Source organism: Thyridium curvatum, assembly GCF_004353045.1.
Source record: "Thyridium curvatum strain D216 chromosome Unknown NODE_5_length_802575_cov_81.998223, whole genome shotgun sequence".
Taxonomy (NCBI): domain Eukaryota; kingdom Fungi; phylum Ascomycota; class Sordariomycetes; order Thyridiales; family Thyridiaceae; genus Thyridium; species Thyridium curvatum.
The window spans coordinates 308,879-322,905 of record NW_022156760.1 but is presented as its reverse complement, the minus strand read 5'-3'; the positions used below and the strand labels follow the sequence as shown (position 1 = coordinate 322,905).

General features: G+C 56.4%; 4 protein-coding genes across 4 annotated transcripts; 2 read left to right on the top strand and 2 right to left on the bottom strand.

Annotated features, from left to right (window-relative positions):
• Nucleotides 1–595: 595 nt before the first annotated feature.
• On the top strand, nt 596–1,462 carry E0L32_001326 (uncharacterized protein; the record flags this gene model as incomplete). The annotated part of the gene is made up of 1 exon (XM_031135393.1): nt 596–1,462. The coding sequence occupies one exon, from the start codon at nt 596–598 to the stop codon at nt 1,460–1,462; it is 867 nt and encodes a 288-aa protein (XP_030991840.1).
• A 904-nt stretch (nt 1,463–2,366) lies between these two features.
• On the top strand, nt 2,367–4,174 carry E0L32_001325 (uncharacterized protein; the record flags this gene model as incomplete). Its single annotated transcript, XM_031135392.1, has 3 exons — nt 2,367–2,612; nt 2,713–3,950; nt 4,003–4,174. 3 exons carry the CDS (start codon nt 2,367–2,369, stop codon nt 4,172–4,174), a joined length of 1,656 nt encoding a protein of 551 aa, XP_030991839.1.
• Nucleotides 4,175–4,384: 210 nt separating this feature from the next.
• E0L32_001324 (uncharacterized protein) lies at nt 4,385–7,108 on the bottom strand (the record flags this gene model as incomplete). The annotated part of the gene is made up of 5 exons (XM_031135391.1): nt 4,385–4,404; nt 4,459–5,430; nt 5,512–6,668; nt 6,728–6,814; nt 6,870–7,108. 5 exons carry the CDS (start codon nt 7,106–7,108, stop codon nt 4,385–4,387), a joined length of 2,475 nt encoding a protein of 824 aa, XP_030991838.1.
• A 791-nt stretch (nt 7,109–7,899) lies between these two features.
• E0L32_001323 (uncharacterized protein) lies at nt 7,900–13,526 on the bottom strand (the record flags this gene model as incomplete). The annotated part of the gene is made up of 6 exons (XM_031135390.1): nt 7,900–9,008; nt 9,067–9,367; nt 9,427–10,470; nt 10,525–11,298; nt 11,702–12,943; nt 12,999–13,526. 6 exons carry the CDS (start codon nt 13,524–13,526, stop codon nt 7,900–7,902), a joined length of 4,998 nt encoding a protein of 1,665 aa, XP_030991837.1.
• Nucleotides 13,527–14,027: the final 501 nt, after the last annotated feature.

The following is a 14,027-nucleotide window of genomic DNA, read 5'->3' as shown; positions in this document are numbered from 1 at the left end:
CAAGTTTAATCCATGGTTGCCTGTCGAGATGGGGAAGGGGCCACTAGAACCACAAGGCCGCAACTTAAAAAAAGTTCGTCAGGCGTCGCTTCAGCGAGTCTCACAGCGGAGCAGTGCTAACAGACCAGCCTCGCACAGAGGGAGAATGGGGAAACCATACACCAGATTCGATCTAGATGGCACAGTGACGACAATGATTGGCTCTGGAATCGTCACGGCACCTCGTACACCAATCCTAAACAGTCGATCCAGAAAGTGAGCACGGGATTCGGCGCTGATCTTGAATTCCACAATCCCCCCCCTGGGCACTTCTTTGATATTATTGTTTTCCCAACTGGACTAACTAAGTAGGCGGATTTGGGGGCTGGGCCGCAGTCCTTCCTGCATACAAGAGACTGCTCTGCCCCTTCTCGTGACACATCTTGGTCAAACTCCATACATAGGCCGCTGGTCCCTGGAATCGACCGAACAAGCTGTACACGAAGAATAACACAGAGTTTTGTCTGCCGGCTAAATAACAATCGGCCGGACTAATCAAAGAACCTCCGGTTCCCTTCCGCCTACCAAGTAGACCGAACGCGGCCGGTCAGCGAACATGGCCGACTCAGCCCCGGCCGGCAAGACCAAGGTCACGCTCACCGGAGCGCAAAAGACACTTCTTCTCACCCTATACTCCAAGCATTACGACAATACGCACGCTCCAGACCCAATCCTGAGCGACAAGTGGGCGACACATGTCTTTGACCAAATCGACTTTGACTTTTCCACCCTCGGCATCCGCGCATCTTTCTGCGCGTATGTATCACTGCGTGCCTACTGGCTGGATCAGTGGGCGGTCGAGTTTCTCGATGCGCACAAGGACAGCCCGGCTGGAGCAACGGTGCTGCACTTAGCATGTGGTCTCGACGCACGATCTCTTCGTCTCCAGGACCGGTACGAAGCCAATCCCAAGATCCGCTGGGTCGACGTGGACGTGCCGGAGGTGGCCGACCTCAGACGAAAGGTCCTTCCGGATCCAAAGGGGGACTACACCCTGCTCGGGACTGATGTCTCGGACAACACCTGGTTGGAACGTGTGCCTAATGATAGGCCGACGCTTGTCATCATGGAGGGCCTGACGCTGTATCTGACTGAAGAAGAAGGCCACAAGCTGCTCCGCAGCCTCGTTGAACGGTTTCCGCAGGGAGGGCAGATCATATTCGATGCCTTTTCCACATGGGCCATCTGGGTCCAGAACTACACGGGACCTGTGCAGAACACGGGTGCGAAGCTTCATTGGGGAATTGACGATCCGCGTGCACTGTTGAAGTTGCACGAGCGACTGAAGTTGCTTGACGAACAGTCCGCTATCGACCTACCTGGGACAGAGAAGTACCCGTGGTGGGCACGTTACCCGGTATATGTGTGCGCATACGTTCCATGGGTGAGATATGTTGTACGATACTTGAGATACGGGTTTTAGACTTTTCTTCTTGAGGAGGACGGCGTCAATATTTATATAATACATCCTTGGACCATTCAGCTCAACACTATCGCGTCCGTCACCTTGGCGTGCTGACGCACAATTCCCTCATGCAGACGCATCTTCCTTCAATGTTGTTGTGCAACGGTAAGCGGCCGCCGCACTGCCATCCGTGACATGCGCGGTCAACCGGGATACTCCATGCTCTCTGTGCATGCGCTCAACGAAGGATCTACAAAGCCAAGCACCAACATACCGGGTGCGCCTGGTGCAATGGTACCTTTCTAACCAGTTTGTGGATGAGCTTTCATGGCACTCGTGGGCATCGCCCGCTTTGTTCCAGCCTTCTGAAACGTCTACCCGCCCATCCACTCAGGGGGGAACAGCCCGCTAAAACCTCGGAATCCTCTTCCTTCAATGGCTGGAGCATGCCGTGAAAGTCCAGGATTGTCGCCCTATGGGGATAAGACCGGCTCTCAAGCCGCCCCAGGGGACCAACGCCAACACCACTAGTGCGCCCAAGCACGGCTCTCAGGCAGTCTCCTAGCTGCATCCGGACAGAGGATGCAGGCCGTAAGCCACGCAAACCTACCCTGACCAATATCGTCATACATAATTGAAACGTCACCGGAAGCACTGGAATCGCCGAGTCACCGGCGAGGCGGACAGAAATGAAGCCCGTGGCTATCTGGCTTATCTATTTGTGTCTCACTGTGAGAAAAAAAGAAGGCTGCCCCTTGCTCTATGATTAAATATAAACTTTTGACGCGTAACTGGTAAGATGCGATGATCAAACATTGAATGATCGTTTCTTCTTGGCAACCTTAAGAGCAGAGCTTCTTGAATTCAAGTATTTAGTCGATTGGCGAGCCCGAATGATGATTGCATAGCGTCCGTTTCGGCAATGGCAGACAGTAGTAGCAACATCAGCCTGACCGGGCAGGTGCTCGAGAGCTTGACAATCAGCCGGGTCGCAACGGCCATCTTCATCTTCTTAACCGCCTCCTTCCTCGTCGACATCTCCCTGAAGCCTCGATATCCGAAATCCATTCCACGGGTGGGATATGGCGACAGCTACATCGCCACCTTGAAGAACTGGATTGGCTATGTCGTCTACTTTGGGCGTTGGGTAGACGAAGGCTATGTCAAGGTGAGATTCCACAGACGCTCATTCCCCACGGGGCCTGGCATGCGATGCTCGCACGCAATGATTTCGCTCTGTCGTATGCTGATCTTGTGAGACTCCACAGTACTCAAAGCACGATCGCGCCTTTGTCGTGCCCTCTGCGGCGTCCAGACCACAGGAGATCGTAGTGCCTCGGTCTCAAACAGCGTGGATGCTGGAGCTGCCCGACAGGATCCTGTCTACGCACCACGCCCACAATGATGTTCTGTACAGCGAGTACAATTTCCTCGGCAAGGCCTATTCGGACGACGTCTTCCACATCAGGGTTGTCCATAGGAACCTCGCCCGCCATCTGCCCGGCCTCATACCTGCCATCCAGGATGAAGTGCATTCTGCCATTGATGCGGTCTTTGGCACCGATACCGTGGAGTGGAAGTCATTGAATCTCTGGGAGGCATGGCTCGGCATCGTGCCCAGGATCACCAACCGTGTGCTTGTGGGAAAGCCGACTTGCAACAACGAGGAGTTCCTGAAGAGTATGGTGCATTTCGCCGACGCCGTGGTTACCAACAGCTTCATTCTCAACATGTTTCCCAAGATTCTTCATCCGATCGTGGGAAGGTTGCTCCAGTGGCCGAATTGGCGCCACTGGAACAGGGCGCACCAGGTTGTACAGTCTGTCATCGCTCAGCGCCTGCACGACATGGCTCGGCAAGCTGCTGGAGATCCTGCGTACCAAGACTGGACTGCACCCGAGGACTTTATCACTTGGGACATCCGGATGGCCAAGGCGGAAGGGAAGCCATTCGAGCTGGATCCGGCCTCAATATCGAAGCGCCTCTTGCCCGTCGAGTTCGCAGCCATTCACACCACGGTCATCACGGGCCACTTCTTGATGATGGACCTTCTGGCATCCGACCAGTCCCTTGGTTACATGGACGGCATTCGAGAGGAGACAGGTCGGGTGCTGAAAGAGGAGGGAGGCAACTGGACCAAGAACGGCTTATCGCGACTGCTGCGTACCGACAGCGCCATTCGTGAGAGCATGAGGGTCAGCAACTTTGCTACTTCGCTGATCAAGCGGAAGGTAATTGCAGAGGAGGGCATTACGAATGAGTCCGAGGGATGGCATGTACCCCGCGGTGGCTTCCTGATGCTCAACCTTTCCGGAGTACAGCATGATCCCGACTTGTACGAGAATCCAAACAGCTATGATGCGTTCCGGTTCTCAAGGGCTAGGGAAGAGTACGAGGAACTGCCGCAATCGCAAAAGAATAGCGACGCTTGGATGAGAGTACAGAAATTGGGAATGGTGACGACCAGTGACGCTCACTTGGCGTTCGGCCACGGCAGACATGCGTGGTAGGTTTGCAACGCTTCAATTCGAGCAACAGGTTTGCTAATCATGACTCAGTCCTGGCCGATTCTTTGTCGCCCATGAGCTCAAAATGATCATGGCATATCTCCTGAACAACTACGAGATTGAGCCATTGGCCACTCGGCCGCAGCCGCAGTGGATTGGACAGACGATCATCCCTCCCCTGGATGTAAAGATCAGGATTCGAAGGCGAAAAGCCACAGTTTGAGAAATTGCGACTTGGAGACTCCCTGATACCCCCTGCACAACAGCAGCCATGATTTCAACGAGCCGGACTTTGATACCAAATGGTGTATTGGAAAGTATGTACTGCTCGTAAGGAGCTAGCTAAATATCTACAACGAAATTAATGTCTTCAGTCTTTTCAACATGCATAGGCCTTGAGCAACTTGAAGCTCATAATCATACGCCGGTCCTCTCACAGGCATTGGGAGTAGTCTAGGGAACGTCAGCGGCGGCACAAGCAGGATTTGAGGCGACATGTTCACTTACAGTCATTCTGCTTCTGGCATGTGTAGGGGCTGGCACACGCAGTTGGTCCAGTGTAGCCAATCCCTCCGCACTGTCCCCAGTGCGGCGCAACATTCGTGCCCACCGGCCCGCTGGAAGTCGTCGTCGTTGTACCAACGGTGGTGCTGCCAACGGTAGAGGTGCTCAAGGTTGTGCTGGTAGGGGGCTGAGTCGTAGAAGAGCTGCTGCCGCCACCGCCTGGGCTCCCCGGCACCGTTCCCTGCGCGTAAAAGACACCGCGGCCGTTGGTCCCGACATAGACAAGCCCTGCCTCGTTGGCCGAGCCGGCGAGCTTGCATGAGTCGATGCTGCCGAAAGCCTGGGCGCTCCCTTGGATATCGACCCAAGAGGCGCCGTCGTCGGCACTGGCGTAGAGGCGGGCGCCGGCGGATCCGGTACCGAAGGCGTACACGTTCCAGCTCGTGCCGGAGCCGCGGCCGAGCGCGACCTGGTAGGTGTTGCTAACCGCGTTGGAGAGGGCAGAGAAGGTCTTGCCGTAGTCGGTCGACTTGAACACGCCGGCGTCGGTCGACACGTACAAGGTTCCCGCGGTCGTTGGGTGCGCCGCGATGTCCCGGATGGCGCTCGCGCTGCCCGCGGCGCCGGCCCTGGCGAACGTCGAGCCCGTGTCGGTCGAGACGTAGAAGGTGCTCCCCGACGCGCCGTAGAAGACGCTGCCGTTGCGCTTGTCGGACGCGATGACGGCCGCGGCGGGCAGGCTCGCGACCTTGGCGAAGGTGGCCTGGTACTGGGAGCGCAGGACGCCGTTGTTGGAGGTCGACCACAGCACGGTGTCGGCGTCGGCCGAGTAGGCGACTGTGCCGCCCGTGGAGCTCGTGTCGGCCGCCGAGTCGACGTTCCAGGTGGCGCCGCCGTCGAAGGAGAGCGCGGCCATCTGCTTGCCCGAGGTGGTGCCGACGCGCACGACGCTGGCGACTTTGTTGCCGGCGTAGTCTGTGGGCGTGCGGTTAGTATCCCGAGAGTAAAGAACTTGGGGGAATGGAGATGTGTTGAGGAGGAGCAACTTTTACGTACCGACGCTGGAGGAGGTGGCCCATTCGGGCGTCATCCAGTTGTTCTGCGGAGACTTGCCGAGGTCGGCCTTGCTCTTGAAGGTGAAGCCGCTGTCGTCCCCGACGGCAGCGAGCAGCTCCGATCCACCGGCCGCCGAGACGACCTCCTGGACGGAGAACTCCTCGATGCCGTCCGCCAGGGACTGGATCGAGATGTTGTGCACGGTATCCCACTTGGTCAGGTCGTGGCCTCCGTAGATCGTCAGGCCGGTCCCGTACAGCCAGTGGTCGCTGTCGAGGGGGTCGATCTCGAGCGACTCGATCATCCAGCCGAGCTTCTTGGTGTCGACGGCGATGAAGCCGTTGTACACCCACGGCGCCTTGGGGGTGCTGAGACCATAGTAGCTCTTGCCCTCGGTGCCGTCGTTGGCCCGGTCCCAGAGGCGCGACCACGTCGCGCCCGAGTCGGTCGACCGGAAGAGCTGCGCGTCGGGCCACCACGAGTTGAGCGCCGCGACGACGAGCGTCCCGGGCTTCTGCGCGTCGAGGGCCAGGCCGCCGAACCCAAAGTACAAGTCACTGCCCGAGACGGGCGTGATGTCCTTCCACGTGCCCGCCGCGATGTCGTACCTGTACACGGCGCCCTTGGTCCCGTCGTAAGGACCCGTGCCGTCGCTGTAGGAGATGTAGAGGGCCTTCTCCGAGGGCGAGAGCTTGCACTTGTGCGGGAAGTAGCGCCCGGGCTGGTCCTTGACCGCGGCCCAGGTCGAGCCCGCGTCGTTGGAAACGTAGACGGACGCCGTGATGTTGTCGGCCGTGCCGACGAAGATGCGGGACGTGGCGCCCCCCGTGGCGGCGGAGGTCGAGTCGAAGGTGATGAAGGCCAGGCCCTGCTTGTCGCTGTTGTAGCCGGTCGTGTCGGACGGGTTGGGGATGAAGGTACCCGTGGCCGTGAAGGAGGAGACCTTGGAGAACGTGGCGCCCCCGTCGGTGCTCTTCCACAGGCCGTTGCCGCTGCGGGCGCCAAAGTAGATGATCTTGGGGTTCTGGGGGTCCACGGCGAGGCGCTCGCCCATGCCACGCCCGGGCATGTTGCCGCCGACCTTGAAGGGCAGGTTGGAGAAAGACCACGTTGCGCCCTTGTCTGAGCTGCGGATGATGGCGCCGTTGTTGGGATCCCTGGGTTGCACGATGTTAAGTCTCAGCCACATCACACATTTGTCCTTGGGTGGTCGTACCAGGAGTTGGTATACATGCCCACGGCGGCATATACCTTGTTTGCATCCTGAGGGTCTAACGCAATAGCATCAATGCCCCAGTTGTGCCTGTCAAGGATCCCTTAGCATGTTGTCTCCAATGAACAGATCATCCCAAGCTTACCATCCAGCCTGATCCGTGATCTGATCAGTAATGGGTGTCCACGAGTCGTCAGCGTTCAGCCTGTAGATGCCTCCGATATCCGTACGCGCATACGCTACTCCTTTCGTCTTTGGGTGGAAGACGATGCCCGGAGTGAAGCCGCCTCCGCCACCGATGCGGACGTTCTGCCACGTGAAAGCGGCGTGTATCGGAGCCGCCGCCGCGGCGAGGAGGAGCTGGACTGCCTTCGAGTACCGCATGGTGCCAAGGACTGCCGGGAGAGTGCTTTGGGTGCGACGATCCCGTCAGAAGTGAGATGACGAATGACGCCTATAATGGAGGCAGCTCGCCCTTCGATATATACAACTTTTACACTCATCATGGCCATGTTTCCAGTAGGGCCGAAGGATATTCGCGACCCGTCGGGTCGCGACGAAGTCTCCTTCTTGCGGCCATGGAACCGCAACGAGCGAAAGCTAGCGGACCCGGGTGCATCTTGGATTGGATTTCCCACAAATCAATCAGGGCTGCGATCGCAATCCCGGGAATGTTTCCAGGAGTGAGTGTCACTGGGGCCGTCGCTGATTTACCCTATTTGGGTATCAGTGGAGGCAGAGCTTCCGCTCCCGGGATGGTGGCTCGAAACGCCGGCACCAAAGGAGCGACTTTGTAGACATGTCAGGAATACCATGTTGAGCAAGCATTTCGGGCATTGAAAGGAAAACTTACGCTCAGCCTGAACGACAGATTGGTAGCATCATTGGATGGAGTACAATTATATGTAGAGGGCTCGTCACTCTTGGTGCCGGATTTGCAAAGATGGCAACTCAATGCGACCATAGATGCAGGAACAGCAATATTCAATCTACAAATATGACATTCGCCCCTAGATCTCACTGCAGTCTCAAGCTAGGACTCTCTACAAGAGGGAAATGCACTCCTTTCTCCAATTGGTGGACCGAGATTCTTCCAACATGCCTCTAAAGGTGCACCATAAGGCAAACCTGCCACCCCAACTACAACTTGCATAAAACCCCAGAAGGTCCGCAAACTAGTCCAGAATGATATCAAAGGAGTACTCCCGGTCCGTCCTCAGCTCGTACTCCGGGAGCGTTGCCGGCCCGCAGCTGCCCGACCCAATCCCATGGTGCGCCCAATCCAGGTGCACGACCGTGTCGTCCCGCTTCCGCGGCTTCAGCTCGTACGGGTGCCTGCACTCGTCCAGATCCTGGGCGGTGTAGTGCATCGCCTGGAAGTTAGCGTTCTCGAGGTCGCCGAACCTCGCGCGCAAGAGACGCTCGCCGCCCTTGCCCTCCCCATGGCCTAGGAACTCGACCCAGCGGACGTCGGTCCGGTTGCCGCCGTCCTGGGGGTACTCGTAATCGACAAACAGCCCATCGACCGAGTTCTCCCAGTTGCCGAACTGCTGGCTCAGCTTGATGTCGTTGTAGCTTTCGCCGGGTCCGCGGCCAAACCAGCGCACAGCGTCGACATCTGCGAGGGCGAACTTGAGTCCAAAGCGTGAGAAAGTCCCAGGAAGGAGCAGGCCCTGCGGCTTCGCATCTACGTGGATCTTGACCACGGGCCCCTTGAACTCGAAGGTAGTCACCGTGTGTACCGACCAATTCAGCACCGGAGGTGCGATCCGGGCCTCGATGACCACCTCGACAGCCTTGCCTCCTTGCGTCTTCTGCCACTCGGCCTTGACAAAGTGCGTCTTGACCTGATGCACTCGCCTGGCCTTCCATTCTTGCCCAAACCTCCCGCCGGCATCGTTATCTGTCAGTGCACGATAGAGATCATACGAGATCGGCTCTGTCAGGACGTTCCTTGAAGATTTCGGACGCGTCCAGGAGACCAGGGCACCTTGGCTAAGGTCAAAGACATATGTGTTACCCTCATCGTTCTCGATAGTGATCTCTGTGGGAGATGTCTGCTTGACCGTGTTGTGGGCGTCGCCCTTGTTTAATTCAGTATGCAGAATCGTCTTCAGGTCTTGCGGCGGTGAAAGCCGGAGCTGGCCGACAGCAACCACATGCCCGGCCCTAGCCCACTTTGTGTGTTTTTTGAGCGCAAAGGTCAATGTGAGATACGACCCAGGTTTGACACTGCGGGGCAGCTGCTCGATATGAAGCTTTGCAGTTGTGTGCGGTTTTACGCCTACGATTTAGTCGGTCAGCAGATGCGAGTGTGGTGCCGCCTAAGGAGAGAACCTTACCCTTGGGGAGTGGCACTTCATGCCCTTCAACGACCTTTCCATCCTCAACGATGGACCACTTGCACGAGAGATGCTCGAAGCCGGCGAAATCGTACCTATTGATGACCGTCACCACGTCCCCGTCAAGCCCCAGGGTCTGCACAGGCTCGATGAGTTTCTTGTACTCGGTCAGCCCCGAAGTTGGCGTGTGATTGGAGAAGCAAAGCCCGTCCATCACGAAACGGCCGTCATTGGGATCATCGCCAAAGTCTCCACCGTACGCCATGTACTCCTCCCCATCTTTGGTGTACGCACGCAGACCCTGTCAATCAGTCAATCTAGGAAATTCCTGGTACCGCTTGGGTTACAGGACTGACTTACATGGTTGGCCCATTCCCAGATGAAGCCGCCCATCAAGCGAGGGTACTTGTAGAACGTTTCCACGTATTCCTTCAGCCCACCGGGGCCGTTGCCCATGGCGTGTGCGTATTCGCACATGACCATGGGCTTGTCCCAGTTGCTTTCCTGGCCAATGCGGGCCATCTCCTCTTGCGACGTGTACATTACGCTCAAGACGTCCACTGACTGCCCTCCATGATCCGGCTCGTAGTGCACCGGCCGGCTCGTGTCGACAGTTTTGATGAAGTCATACATTGCTTTGTGGTTCCTCCCGTAGAAGGACTCGTTGCCCAGGGACCACATGACGACGCTCGGGTGGTTCTTGTCGCGCATGACCATCTGGTGGGCGCGGTCGACGTATGCTTCGGTCCAAGCCGGGTTGTCAGTGGCAAAATCTTCGGCACGACCACCTAGGACGCCAAGCCCATGACATTCCAGGTCTGCCTCGTCCAGGATCCAGAGGCCCAGTTCGTCCGCCAGGTCATACAGTCTCGGATCGTTGATGTAATGAGATGTGCGGATCGCGTTGATGTTGTGGTGCTTCATCAAAAGGAGATCGTGTTTGAGGAAGCTGTAGGGCACGGCTCTTCCTGAATGAGGGTGATGCTCGTGCCTATTGACTCCTCGGAGCTTGACTGGCTTGCCGTTGACCGAGAATATGCCATTGATCAACTCGACGCGGCGGAAGCCCACCTTTGCATGAGTCGCCGTTCCGTTGTCGAGCGAGAGGAACAGCTCGTACAGGTACGGCGTCTCGGCAGTCCATTTGTGAGGATTCTTGATGGACAGGTTAAACACGATCTTTCCGTGCTTTGACTTGACCTTATCACTGGCGACAAGATTCCATTCGTCATCATAGAGCTGCAATTTGACCGCGGTGTCCTCGTTGACGCTGACGTCGACTTTCAATGTGGCATTGCGGTAGTCATCGTCCAGCAATGTTTGCACGTGGAAGTCTTCAATATGAGTCTTGGGAAATATGTGCAGATAGACATCGCGGATGATGCCGCTGATCCACCAGTGATCCTGATTATGATCAGCGCTTCTGATACAATCTGACCTGTCTCAAGGCAAACCTACCTGGTCCTCGAGATATGTGCCGTCACAGCGCTGGTAGACTTCGACGGCAAGGGTATTGTCGCAGCCAATGTCAATGGCGTCGGTCACGTCAAACTCGCTGGGGTTTCTGGCGCCTTGCGAGTAGCCAATCTTGTTTCCGTTCACCCACACGGAGAAGGCAGAGTCGACGCCCTCGAATCTCAATCGCAGTTGGCATCCTTGAGCCTCCTTTCCAACGTGGAAGGTGGTCACGTAGCGGCCACACTCGTTGTCATCCAGCGGGATGTTGGGCGGGTCGGCAGGCCACGGAAAGTCGAGGTTGGTGTACTGTGGACCTTTGCCAAACCCCTGCAATTGCCAAATACCGGGAACTGCGATGTCGTCCCATCCCGAAGCATCAAAGCCATTCTCGTAGAACTCGACTGGCCCCTGGAGCGGTGTCGACGAGACGTGGAACTTCCAGGTACCCGACAGCAGTCGGTACCTTGGCTCGTGCACCCAGCAGCCAGTTTCACCCTCTGGGCGATCATAGAAGACAAAATTGCTGCGGGGTTTGAGGGTGTTGCGATGAAGGACCTCGAGATTGCTCCAGTCCGGGACACCCTTGGGATAAGTATGAACGCCGGAAGTGTCCTGACTTGGGGCTCTCTGGCTCTGAGGAGCAGCTCTCTCCCCACCCTCTGTCGCATGGGGATCAAGTCGTCCTTGAAGGCGGAGGGCCAGGTGGAGCTTGCTGGAGCTAGGCAGAGTGGTGTCCATCTTTCCAGCTGGTAGACTCGGTGCTGAACGTGAGGACTAAGCGCAGAAGTCGAAGTGCGTTCTTTGAGCTGGAAAGACAAGCTCGAAAGATGAGGCCTTCTCTCCCTACCTGCAATAATGGACCTGGCTGTGAGTTTAGGACTGGTGTGAACATGTGCTGATGATGTCGTTTGTGTGGAGGCGGAGGCGCTTAGTCTCACTGGTCCGAGGAACCGTCGGAACCGTCAGCTGGAGCGATCGTCACTAGGCCCCCAAGACAGTGGATTCACGAAAATGCGGGGAAATGCATCTTTCAGCATCGGGAGCAGGCAGATCGCATCAAATGAACATGTTCCGGATGCGACTGCTTGTTACACAGCAGTTGTCAACCGTAGCATCACGGCGGTGTATGCTGACGGTACACTCACTACCATCCAAATGTCTCAGTGTGTAATCTGACCTCCTGCTTCCGCCCCTTGATCACTTCACCCTGCATCGAGGCAACAACGTTGCTCAAGTCAACCTTTAGACTCTCCGGCCCGCATCCGAGCACGATTGACCTCCCTGCTCCGACTACCGCGGGCATCACTTCCGCCAAGGCTGGCCGCTGACCAAAGTGGGAGACATGGACAAGGGTATCTTCTTGACCTCTGTTTACGACCTGCGCCTCCTTGTCATCCGTCGTCTCGGTCGTTTCACCAGAAGCATCATTCTGATCCGTAACCCAAACATCATATGTGACTGTGCCGGGGCTGCTCTGCTCCTGAACCGCCCTCACATCCTCTGCGGCCCAGGACAGACAGTTTGCTGTCCTCACTGCCCACACCAGGTGGACAGACTTCAACGACGAGCCTTCCTTGCCGATCTGGGATGCAAGGTGTTCAAGCCAGGGCAAAACTCCCGAGATGCCGCCCCCTCCGGCGACCAGGATGGCTTGTTGGTATCGAGTCTCAATACGCGGGCGGATGACCGTGCCGTAGGGGCCATCGACACAGACGCCAATGCTTGTCTTCCTCTCTGCCACTGCTCCAATTCTTTTTGTGACGCCATCATGGGGCCGTACAAGAAACGTCATGACCGTCCGCCCATCCTTATGCTTTGGCAGGTTGCAGACTGTGAACGGATGGTTGTCCAGAGGCCGCAGGCCAAGGAATCGCAAGAAGAAGTGCTGCCCGGGCTCCCATTTCCATGTTCCCTTCACAGACACATCTAGGCACACCATATTGTGCGGTAGTTTGGTCATGACGGCCTGACTCTGAGAGAACGGCCCCCGGATGGAGAACAGCGACGTCTTCCTGGTCATGCGGACCATCAGCGAGAAGAGCCAGATACCGACGGTGGCCCAAAGATAGTTCCAGGAGTCCAGAGACTTTGCCGCATGCCAGAAACAGAGCCCTAGAAACGCAACTGCTAAAGCCAGGTGAACCTGCACAAAGAGTTCGTAAGCTAGACGGCGCAGCGGTGGAAGGGACAGCAGAACGAGTCCAACGAGCATCCCTAGCGGCGGAGTGCCTGTGAACTCCATCCCTCCGGCTTTATAGTATTGTTTGTGAAGTGCCGAAGGCCCTCCTTCACGTAGTGGCTGGACGATGAAGGGGACAGTATGGACGACGCTGAGGAACAGCACAGCCCAACCGGTCCACCGATGGATCACATTGAGCTTCTCGTGGCCAATTCCCGTCAAACACGTCACTGGATTGACCTTGACATTCATAACGGTCAGTTCTGCTCGGTATAAAAGAGCGCAATCCACACACCTTGCCCGCAAGGGCCAGCTCTAGAGGTATAAGCGCAAAAGCCATCAACCCCGTACGTACGCCCAGCGGTGGACTACCATAGCCTCTCTTTCCTCTGTAGTATGGATGTTGTACGAAGGCCATGATGGTCAGCCCGGCAAACATGAAGATCATCAGAGCTAGCACTCCAAAGGATGGAAGAGCAAAGAACTGCGCAGCCCTCCCTGGTATGCGTCTGTAGGTGGCCTTTCTCGCCATGGCAATAACCTTGTCCCAAGCACTGGTTCGCATCGAGGCATCGAAATGTCGTGGCATTAGCGAATTTGCAGCGTGAGCTAGGACAAAGAGGACGATGACGATCGAGTAAGCCCAGGCGAGCCACCAGCCGTATCGGAATTGTGATTCAAAGCTAATCTGGGCTTGGGAGGCCGTGTGAGCCTGGTGGTAAGCCGTGCAGCTGTCGTTGTTGCATCGTGGGTCCGACAAAGGTAGATCTGCAAACCAAGGTTCGACGGAGGCGTCGCCTCCCATTGACATTAACATCGACATGATGGGAGAATAACAACTGGTGGCATCGATAGTATATCTTGACTCTATGCCTTTTGAGGATGAGATATCTTGCGATGTAAAGTATGTCGACCCAGGAGTGATATAGAAATGGCCAGTCTACAAGATTGTGCAGTGCCGGCAGTCATAAGGTTGTACCGGCCATTCGGCGCCGATCAGACCCCAAAGCCGTAACAGTAACCGTGACAGTAATAACGGCGTCGATTTATGAATCTGAATCATGGCAGTCTTGACCGATGTGGTGGATAGATGATACTTGCGCAAACCTGCTCACTCGCTTCGCCTTTCGGGTGAAACCTGGACTCCCATCCCTGGAATGGTTTAATTGATTGCCCTCATTAAATATTATTTCTCCACAGAATAACTGCAGTTTCCATGCGAGGAGTCAAGGCTCCGTTTCCCCAGGTGACGGGTGCATGGCCGGCTAATATAAAGATGGGAATGGTGGTGGGTTCAGCACCATGTAGCCCGGCACTCGGCTTG